Genomic DNA, 11,352 nt, shown 5'->3' with positions numbered 1-11,352 from the left:
TGGGATTTTTGACTATACTCTGGATATTTTCCACGAAAACCCAATGACCCACATTTGGGTTATGCACCAAATTCTATTTTCTCTCTCTATGCTCCTTGTTTTTGACTACTATCTCAACGTAAAGGCAGAAAGGTGAGTGGAGAGGGGGAAAAAAGAAGAGATAAGAAAGAAAACAGAATCTTTTTCAGATGTATTGTTACACTTTTTCATGTAGCTGTTCCATGTAGTTCCTTAGTTCTTTACATTCCCCCAAGTCCATGTCTTGGCAAACCCATTTGATATCGTCCTCACTGCTGGTCAGAATGGAGTTGACCGTCGGGTAGCCACCATCTGAAGAGATGGTGGTGAAGGTGGTGAATTGGACACGTTTCCGCTTGGAGGTGGGCGAGGTGGCCTGTTCGTTCTTCTGCTCCTTCCTTTCTGGGGAGGTGGCAGAGTCTGTGGATCGGAAGAGTTGGCCGTTGAGGTTCTTCTGAGGGTTGGCACTAAGGAGATATTTACTTTCTTCTAAATCCACGCTCCTGTCAATGGCTGTAATGCATTCCTCCTGTTGGGTGGAGAAATTGAGGTGGTTCTCCAGCAGCTCAGTTCTATTACTCAGTCCTACCCAGTCGTGAGAATGCCTGAGGCCTTCTTGCTCTTCAAACGGAACCTGCTTATGCCTGTATTTCAAGGCAAAAGTGACACAGTTGATGAGGAACACCAAGATGGCCAAGCAGAAGACACCGAGCAAAGCATACATCCCGATTTCCAAGTCACTTAAGCCCCTGGGTGTCTCCTCAGCATCGTCCTCTTCCAAATCCCCATCGCTCCTGGGCAGGTCTACCTGAGCTGGGAAACTGGTGAAGTCTATCGGGAGAGTTTGCATACGGCCGTCGTCGTCTAGGAGGCTCTCGCGGTCTTCTTTCTTGCTCAGGATGGACTTCTGAGTGCTAGTCGTCCTGGTTTCTTCATGTCCCATGGAGGAGCTGTAGTAAGGTCCCTCTGGGCGAGATCTCTCCTGCAAGCTTGTCTTCTGACGACGATCAGTGGTCCGGTTCTCCAGGTGGACCCCGTCTTTGCCATGCTTACTGTCACTTGGGTTGGAGACAGTGTCATTCTGGCCAAATTTGACTTTGATGTTTCCGGTACCCACTGCCAGAATGCTCTTCCTTTTTGACTTCTGGCACGATTCACTGATGACCAGCTCCACTTTCACCAAGAGACCCTGGCCTTCTGACTCGGCCACGAGGAAAGGCCACTTAAACTTGGGAGCCTGGTGGACGGACACCACCTTCTCATCCAGAGACGTGGCCACCAAAGAAAAGTCCTGGGCGTCGTATATGTCTAAGGGCATAACTGCTCCATCACTGAACTGGATCCAGCAACTCATCACGGCTTCCTATTTTTTGGGGGGGAATGAGACAGAATGATACTGGAATACACCCATCAAAATGGTACCACCCCCACCCACCCCCGGTACAGGTAGTCCTCAATTTATAACAGTTAATTAAGTGACTGTTCAAAGTTATAACAGCCCTGGAAAAAAAATGACTTATGGCCCCTTTTCACACTTATGACCATTCCAGCATCCCCGTGGTAACATGGTCACAATTCAGATGTTTGGAAACTGGTTCATATTTATGATGGTTACACTGTCCTCGGGTCATGTGATCAACTTTTGCAACTTTCTGAGAAGCAATAGCCATCGCATTTAGACTTATATACCGTTGTACCGTGTTTTACAGCCCTGTCTAAGTGGTTTACAGAGTCAGCCTATTGCCCCCAACAATTTGGATCCTTGTTTGACCAACCTCGGAAGGATGGAAGGCTGAGTCAAACTTGAGCTGGTCAGAATTGAACTCCTGGCAGTGGGCAGAGTTTGCCTGCAATACTGCATTCTAACCACTGTGAAGGAAGGAAGGAAGGAAGGAAGGAAGGAAGGAAGGAAGGAAGGAAGGAAGGAAGGAAGGAAGGAAGGAAGGAAATAGCAATAGCACTACCACTTAGACTTACATACCGCTTTACAATGCTTTACAGCCCACTCTAAGTGGTTTACAGAGTCAGCCTGTTGCCCCCCAATTATCTGGGTCCTCATTTTATCCACCTCGGAAGGAGGGAAGGCTGAGTCAGCCTTGAGCCTGGTGAGATTCGAACTGCCAAATTGCAGTCAGACGGCAGTCAGCAGAAGTAGCCTGCAGTACTGCACTCTGACCACTGCGCCACCGCAACTCTATAGCAAAAACAATGAGGAAGCCAGATTCACATAACAACTGCAGGGATTCACTTAACAATTGTGGCAAGACAGGTTGTAGAATGGGGCAAAACTTACTTAACAAACATCTCACTTAGCAACATAAATTTAGTGGCCGTAGGTCAAGGACTATCTGTATACAGTCAGAATGCATACTTTTGAAAATACCTGAGATACCATGTAAGTTATTAATGTATTAATTTATAAAATTTATTGTGCACCCTCAAGATGACTCTGGGGGCATGATCAGGAAAATATTTAGAGTGTACAGAAATGAACATATTAACATGGGCAATCAAAGAACAAGAACAAACTGAATATTATATGATATGGGAATTATTTTATCAATGGTTGGAAAATAAAAAATGGAAGCTAGAAATTAAATATAAGAATGCAGAGAAGAAAGAGCTCAACAGGATGGTGATAATGATGAAATATATTATGTGTTAGCCGGTTAAAATAAGAATGTAATTATTGTTGTTATGGTAAGGAATTTGTACTAATTAGAAATATTATTGCAGAAGATATTTGTATCTAGATGACACACTGTTTAAATGAAAGATGGAATGTTTGTAAAACAAAATAAAAAAATTAATAAAAAAGATGACTTGCAGATAGATAGATAGATAGATAGATAGATAGATAGATAGATAGATAGATAGATAGATAGATAGATAGATAGATATGAGAGAGAGAGAGAATGATAGATAGATAGATAGATAGATAGATAGATAGATAGATAGATAGATGATAGATAGATAGAGATAGGGAGAGAGAGTGAGAGAAAGAGAGAGAATGATAGATAGATAGATAGAATGATAGATAGATAGATAGATAGATAGATAGATAGATAGATAGATAGATAGATAGATAGATAGATAGATATGAGAGAGAGAGAGATAGATAGATAGATAGATAGATAGATAGATAGATAGATAGATAGATAGATAGATAGATAGATAGATAGATAGATGATAGATAGATAGATAGATAGATAGATAGAGAGAGAGAGAGAGAGAGAGAGAGAGATAGAGAGAGAGAGATAGATAGATAGATAGATAGATAGATAGATAGATAGATAGATAGATAGATAGATAGATAGATGGGCACTTTATTTTTAACTTCCCTGTTGGTTAATAATAATGTCCCTCTGGGACCATGTTAGAAGCTGCATCTCCAGCAGTCCTTAAAGTTACTGTATTTTTGTTCCAATGTCTCCTCTTTCCTTTCCATTTTTCTTCTCCAATTGTCCCTGCACATTCTGCGGCAACTGAGCTAAACGATGGAGCTCCTTTTTAGAAAAACAAAAAACTAATGCAGATCTTATAAAAAGGAGAATATTTGTAGCTCAGGGTTGGAATGAGGGGTCCTTGGTGTTCTCTGAGCTCGGTTGTTTTCTTGTAGACATTTCTTGACCCTACTAGGGAATGTCATCAGTACTAGAAGGGAGGAGGAGGAGGGGGAAGAGGAGGGGGAGGGGGAGGAGGAGGAGGCCCGTGTGTCTGGGTGCTCTCTGAGTTTGGTGGTTTTCTTGCAGACGTTTCATTATCCAAATAGGGAATATCATGAGTACTAGAAAGGAGTGGGATTTGCAGAATTGAGGAGGAGGAGGAGGAGGACTGTGGGGTCCTTGGTACTCCCTGACTTTGTCTGTCTTCTTGCAGAAGTTACATGACCAAACATGATGATGTGACCTAGTTTGAGTAATGAAATGTCTGCAAGCAAACCACCAAGCTCAGAGAGAACCAAGGACCCCCAATGCAGACATGGAGCAAAATGAACTTAACGCTAGAAAAATGAGAAAAGGAAAAAGGAAAAAAAACTGAGAAGGACCCTAAAGCCACAAACACTTCCACTCCATTCTTACATTGGGCAATCAGGTATATTTAGCGTGTTCAGAAATGAAGCATTGCTCCAAAAGCAATATTTCCCCCCCAAATATTCCAAATATGGCCCCCAATTGCTGGGCCCAAGACACACAGTCTTGTAGCTTGACCTTCTGCTACCCCGCCCAGCTCAAAGTCTCTTTTGAAACCCTCTATAAATTGATGGCCATGATCAATTCTACTAATGGCAGGTTGAGTCCTGTAGCTTTGGGCATTTAGCTGATGATCTCAAGATGAACAACCACACAAGAGGGAGAACAATTTTACAGTTTACAGATTAACAGAGTTGGAAGGGACCTTGTAGGTCATCTAGTCCAACTCCCCACCCAAGCAGGAGACCCTACAGAATTTCTGACAGATGGCAGTCCAGTCTCTTCTTGAAAGCCTTCAGTGTTGAAGCTCCCACAACTTCTGAAGGCAACTTCTGTTCCATGGGTTGATTGTTCTCACTGTCAGAAATTTGGTCAGTTTCCATCCATTGTTCCTTGTCTGGCCTTTGAGTGCTTTAGAAAATAGCTTGACCCCTTCCTCCTCTCTGTGGCAGCCCCTCAAATATTGGAAGATGCTCTCCTGTCTCCCCTGGTCCTTCTCTTCCCTAGACCAGCCATGCCGAGTTCCTGCAACCATTCATCGTAGGTTTTATCCTCCAGTTTTTATCATCCTGGTTGCTCTTGTCTGCATTTTTTCTAGAGTCTTTTTATACTGTGGTGACCAAAACTGGATGCAGGATTCCAAGTGAGGTCTTACTAAGGCTTTATAGTAGTAGTATTTGCTCTCTCTATCCATCTTTCTCCCCCACCCCACTCTCCCACCTCCAGCGCTATTTTATCCATCTCCCCAACACCACCAGGCAGGCAAAATCACATCTGGATGGCATCCATGCTGAAGGACCAACAAGGTGAAAATGACAGAATTTGCTGAAATGGCTAAATTGATTCCTTTAATCAGAGAAAAAGACAATATCTACATTTATTGCTGACTGAAATCCTTTCTAGACTTTTTTTTCTTTGCTGTGAAAAACAGAAAAGAATGAACATACGATTTATGGTTGGGATGATCAGACAGGATAGATTATAAAAAGGAGAGGGATGTTATAACCACCGAGGAAGGGATAAATTGATAACTGGACTTATAACTTGCCATAAAGAATATATTGCACGTTGCTCCTTTGTAGCTGTTCTCCTTTTTCCTTTTTTCCTCTTTCTTGCACTTGGAGCTTTCTTTTCCTTTTCTTTTTTTGGCTATATAATTAATTTATATTGGGGTGTTTTTCTTCTTTCAAAAAACATCTTTAATAAAAATTATATACATAAAAAATGAAGGACCGCCAAGGTTAAGGAACAGCTAGATTTGCAATATAACCTTCTTCCCCAAAACATGTATTTTTGGCAGGTGACCAGTGGGATGCTCTATTATTTATGAGAGGTTACCAGAAGAAGAAGAAGGGGAAAAAAAATACATATTTTTTCCACCCTGGGCTTGCTCTAGTTTTACCGCCCGATTGAGTGGAACAATGCTTCTCTATTTAGAAGTTGGGTGGCCTTCAGAGATGAGCACCTATAAATCTAAAATGTCCTTTTAGAATAATACTAACAATTCCACAAGGACACCAGTGCCAGTTCACCTGCTCAGTTGGCAAGAGAAGGCAGGAAAGGCAGATCTGGAAAATGGTGGACTGTTGGCAAGGACCGCTGAAGGTTTGGCATCTGCGCTCTTTCTCTCTCTCTCCCCCACTCTCTCTCTCTCTGTGGGGGGTGCCTTTTGTTCCCATTTACCCAATTTTATTTCCCAGAAGGTTGTTTCCTCCGTTTGGAAACTTTGGGGGGGGTCTCGGTGGGCACAAGTCTTTATGATGAGTGGTATATTGTCAGAGTGAGATTATGGGAGATGTTGATGAAGAGGAGGAAGGAGGAGATAAACTAACAGGACTGAAGGAAGAGAGTTGAAGCAGAAGAATAATATTATTGGGGGAGGAAGAGGGGAAACACTGGGGAAAAGAAGGGGAGGGGAAGGGGAGGGGAAAGGGAAGGGATGAATGGGGAAAAGAAGGGAAAGGAAAGGGAGGGATGGGAGGAAAAGGGTGAATGGGGAAAGGAAGGGAAGGGATGAATGGGGAAGGGATAATGGAGAAGGGGAGGGAAGCAATGAATGAGGAAGGGAAGAGAGAAAACAGGAAGGAAAAGATGGAGGAAGGAAGGAAGGAAGGAAGGAAGGGCAATGGAGGGAGGGAGCAAGGAAAGAAAGAAGGGAGGGAGGGAAAGAAAATGAAGTGGAAGAGGATAAGGATGAAACAGACATTAACAACACTGCTTGGTTCTCCATTTGGCTGCCTGTGGTTTCATAGGGTCCTTTAAAACACTGCACCCCGCGTTCACCTCTGGTTTGCCAAAGCATCAATTGAGAAGTAATTGCTTATGTTTTAGAAAGAAAGGTGAACCCCGCCGTGCTCAGACAGGATGCCTGGAGGCCCAACCTGGAGAAAAGGAACTTCAGAAAGGAGGCTGCTACCTGCTTTTCTGCTTGAAGCACTTCGTGGGCGATTGCTGTAGCGAAGATGGCTCTGTTGCTTCCGGTGCTCAGCTGTAACGAGAGCGAGAGCCCTGATACCAGTTGGACGCCCAGGTCAGTGATGGTCACCTTCTCATCCAGGACCGTCACTGTCTTCTCCGCCAAGATGGCATCGGAAAGTGGGGACAGGATCTGCAGGAGGAGACCAGAGGGACAGTTCATCATGAATACACCTTCTCCAAAATTGCACATTCCTACCTGTATGTTCTCTCAACAGATAAATCTCTAAAGACAGCTTATCTCCAAACCCATCTCTCTCTGAGCCTCTAGGTGCTCCTGACTGTCTGAGAACTTTGTTTTAAAATCCTGAGAACTGAGACATCCAGATCTGCATATTTGAAAATGCAGGTTAAGAAAAACAAGAGAATCCCTCAAAGAGATAACAAACGTGATCATTCTTGAACACTTCTTCCTTCTGTCTTAGATTTTTCCACCTCATCCCAGGAATTTTCCTCTGTTATTATGTTCTATGCTCATGGGGCCAGGGTCTTGCATAGATTGATTTAATTTTCCTACCTTTTTATTTGTTTCTGCTAAAAAATTATGAAAGAGAGAGAGAATAAGACAGAGAAAGAGAGTGAGCGAGTGAGCGAGAGAGATACGGAGAGACAAATAAAACAGAGAAAGAAAGGTAGAAAAAGGGAAAAAGAAAATGAGAAAGAGAGATGGAGAGAAATAGAATATGAAAGAGAAAGAGTAAAAGAGACAGAATGAGTGAGAAAGAGAGAGATACTAAGACAAAGAAAGAGAATGATAAAAAGAATGAAAGAGAAAGAGATGGAGAGAGAGAGAATTAGACAGAAAGAGCAAGAGAGAATAAGACAGAGAAAGAGAGAGAAAAAGAGAATGAGGGAGAGAAAGAGAGAGAGATGGAGACAGAATAAGACAGAAAGAGAAAAAGAATGAGAGGGAGAATAAGACAGAAAGAAAAAGAGAGAGAATAAGACACACAGAGAGAGAGAGACAGAATAAGACAAAGAGAAAAAGAGAATGAGAAAGAGAGAGAAAAAGAGAATGAGAAAAAGAATGAAAGAGAGAGATGGAGAGAGAGAGACAGAATAAGACAGAAAGAGAAAAAGAATGAGAGAGAGAATAAGACAGAAAGAAAAAGAGAGAGAATAAGACACACACAGAGAGAGACAGAATAAGACAAAGAGAAAAAGAGAATGAGAAAGAGAGAGAAAAAGAGAATGAGAAAAAGAATGAAAGAGAGAGATGGAGAGAGAGAGACAGAATAAGACAGAAAGAGAAAAAGAATGAGAGAATAAGACAGAAAGAAAAAGAGAGAGAATAAGACACACAGGGAGAGACAGAATAAGACAAAGAGAAAAAGAGAATGAGAAAGAGAGAGAAAAAGAGAATGAGAAAAAGAATGAAAGAGAGAGATGGAGAGAGAGAGACAGAATAAGACAGAAAGAGAAAAAGAAAAAAAAAGAGAGAGAGAGAGATTTATAAACATGGAGCAATCGAGTGGATGAGATCTGGGCTGTCCATATATAGGTGACTTGGACGAATTCTCGGGAGACAGGTATTCTTCCAAGTGAATGGACCAACTATCAATTTGTCACTCACTTCCTTGCTGCATTTCTCTCCCAAATATATTCTTTGTATTTCTGGACACAAGGCAGAGTGAAGAGTTTCTGCAACTGATAAACGTCTTTAGAAAGAGCTGCAGAGTGGTGCCATTCTAACAAAAGCCCCCTTAAAAAAAAAAAAAAAAGACGGATACATTTGCTCAATGCAATGTGCGGGTTGCTGAGTGCCATAAAAAGCTTTTTGCAATGCAGGAGTGAAAGAAGAAGAAGAAAAAAACCACCTTATCTGTAGCTAATCCAACAGCATAAAATGAACTTTTAGTACCTTTCAGGGCATTCTTGAAACATAAAAACACTTCTTTCTGCTTTGTGCTACCGTTTTGGTTTCTTTTTAGCATAGTAGTTTGTTCGTTCCTATTTGTCCTCCTTCTCATGGTAAACCAAGAACAGATTTGGACTTTTAAAGGACTGTGGCTACATATTCAGCATTTTTATTACTTTAATCGGCTTTTCCGGTTCTGAAATGTACCCCAATCTTCCTTTCTGCTTCCTCTTGGATTGATCATTCAGTAAGGTTCAAGACATATGAAGAAACGGTTGCGGGAATTGGGTATGTCTAGTTTAATGAAAAGAAGGATCAGGGGTGACAGGATAGCAGTGTTCCAGTATTTGAGGGGCTGCCCCAGAGAGGAGGAGCGGGTCAAGCTATTCTCCAAAGTACCTGAAAGCAGGACAAGAAGCAATGGGTGGAAACTTTTTTTTTAAAAAATGAATTTATTTATTAGAAACATTTGAAAGAAATAGCACAAGTAACTCAGAAGGACGGAAGGAAGGAAGGAGGAAGGAAGGAAAAAAGAGAGAGAAAGAACAAAAGAAAAAAGAAAGGAGAGAAAGAGAAAAGAGAGAGAGAGAGAAGGAAAGAAGGAAAGAAAGTAAGGAAGAAGGTGGAAGAAAGAAAAAGAAGAAGCAACAGACGGAAACGTATCAAGGAGAGAAGCAACCTTGAACAAAGGAGGAATTTCCTAACAGAAAACAATTAATAAGTGGAACAACTTCCTTTCAAAACTTGTGGGTACTCCATCACTGGAGTTTTTAAAGAAGAGATTGGACAACCATTTGTCTGAAGTGGTAATGCTTGAGCAGGGGGTTGGACTAGAAGATCCCCAAGGACCCTTCCAACTCTTTTTTTTATTCCGTTATTCAGTTGGATGGATTCTGCTGTCAACTCGTAAAGCATTCCTATGCCTGTTTCCGAGTTGCCATAAGAAGGAGAGGGGGAAAAAACCCTGAAGGAGCAGTACAGCAAATAAAAACCAGAAGCACATTCCACACTTAGCTTATAAAGATTGTAGCCTAGGCTACTGGATCTTCTGCCCACGAAAATTCTTCATTGGAGAGTGTGGTTGATGACACCCAGCCCGTGAATGTGTTTCATTGAAGAATCTGATTTAGGACACATCCATGGGTGTGTGTGTGTGTGGGAAACAAAGTCATAAGTGATAATAGATTACGTATGTCAGAGTTGGCTTCACATGGGTTAGTGCCGGACATGCTGCTCCAAATAAATCTTGTGGATTCTTTTGAAGTTTGGCTTGAGGCTCATGATTTAATTAGGGCAATCTTCGGAACCCTGACACCTGCACTTAAAGAAACTTCCTAATTCACATGCCCTGTAGCCCTGAACTACACGCTGCCTTCGTATCTTAGTTGTGAACATCTCTAAGAGTCTCCAGTTAGATGAAGGATATGAATCTTTGGGTCTGGTGTAGTAAGGAACCCGTCTTTTCACCCAGGGCTTCAGTTTTGCTCACCTGTAAGGTAGTCATTCCTAACTCCTGTCCCATGAGCACCTGTCCATCTTGCAGCTTGGCAATCCTTGGCTCTTCCACTTGCATGAAGTTTTTTACTAGGTCAGTGATGTCCACTTGCCAGTCGGAGCCCAGCAGGTAAGTAGTTTGGCCACCAGAGTCCAAGGGTTCAGCTACAAACTGAGTAAGGACCCGTACTGTTGCATGCTGGTACTGGAGAGTACAACCTCTTCCCTTTCTCTCATCCTCCTCTTCATCATCGCTGTCTCTAACAAGTCTGTGAAGAGATTCAAGCCAGATGGTCAAACCAACAATAAAAGTTGACCGCGTGGCACTGCTGATATTAAAACCCTAAAGCAGGAAATGACTAGCACATATTATGTGCGAGGGGAACCTTTACCTTTACTTCAGAATAGAAAGTATTGGCAGTTGTTCACGCTTACTAGCAACCAAGGTAGATAGGCTGATTTCACACAACACAGAAACACCATGTAGAAAAAGATGGTTGGCTGGTTTGAGGAACCCAGTGTAGTGTGAATGAAGTCAATCAGATGTTTTCAGGCAATTATGGAAGAGGAGAGACTAGCGCATGGCATGGTTTGATGAGACCTCAACTAGGAAGCTCCCAAGGGATCTCACCTCTTGTTAGAAACGATGGGGATCCTCCAGCCCTTGATCTGATTTAACTCTGTGTCGGAGACTTCAATTTGCAATGGGAGGCGAGGAACCCACACAGTCAATTCCAGGGGGCTGTTCAGATGTTGGTATGTAAAATGGACCACTGCATTCACTTTGCCTTTCATTTCCTTCCCGTTGACGAATACGTAGTCACATCTTTCCGACACCTGAAAAAAAAGAGAGAGAAAAGAGAACAATTTTAAATAAAAGAATAATAGGATAACAGAATTAGCATAGAATAGAATAGAGTTGAGTTGAGTTGAGTTGAGTTGAGTTGAGTAGAGTAGAGTAGAGTAGAGTAGAGTAGAGTAGAGTAGAGTAGAATTTCTTTATTAGTCAAGTATGATTGGACACACAAGGAATTTGTCTTTGGTGCATATGTTCTCAGTGCACATAAAAAGAAAAGATACATTTGTCAAGAACCATCAGGAACAACACTTAATCATAGTCATAGGGTACAAATAGGCAATCGAATCATACTAGGAAACAATCAATATAAATAGTAAGGTTACAAGTAACAAAGTTACAGTCGTGCAGTCATAAGTGGGAGGAGATGGGCAATAGGAACGATGAGAAGATTAATAGTAATAGTAATGCAGACTCAATAAATAGTTTGACAGTGTTGAGGGAATTATTTGTTTAGC

General features: G+C 41.9%; 1 protein-coding gene across 1 annotated transcript in view; it reads right to left on the bottom strand.

The window, feature by feature from the left end:
- Positions 1 to 177: 177 nt before the first annotated feature.
- Positions 178 to 11,352, bottom strand: part of LOC113446540 (transmembrane protein 132D-like) — a 224,075-nt gene continuing 212,900 nt past the window's right edge. Inside the window, exons 6-9 of the mRNA XM_026716249.2 lie at positions 10,670 to 10,875; positions 10,034 to 10,307; positions 6,628 to 6,819; positions 178 to 1,381 (exon numbers count right to left, since the gene is read on the bottom strand). Coding sequence (XP_026572034.2) covers positions 197 to 1,381; positions 6,628 to 6,819; positions 10,034 to 10,307; positions 10,670 to 10,875 — 1,857 coding nt within the window. The 3' untranslated portion in view covers positions 178 to 196. The remainder of the gene's footprint in view (positions 1,382 to 6,627; positions 6,820 to 10,033; positions 10,308 to 10,669; positions 10,876 to 11,352) is intronic.

This window comes from Pseudonaja textilis, chromosome 15 (assembly GCF_049901715.1).
Source record: "Pseudonaja textilis isolate UNSWEBS1 chromosome 15, rPseTex1.2, whole genome shotgun sequence".
NCBI lineage: Eukaryota > Metazoa > Chordata > Lepidosauria > Squamata > Elapidae > Pseudonaja > Pseudonaja textilis.
This window is presented reverse-complemented; position numbering and strand designations above follow the sequence as displayed.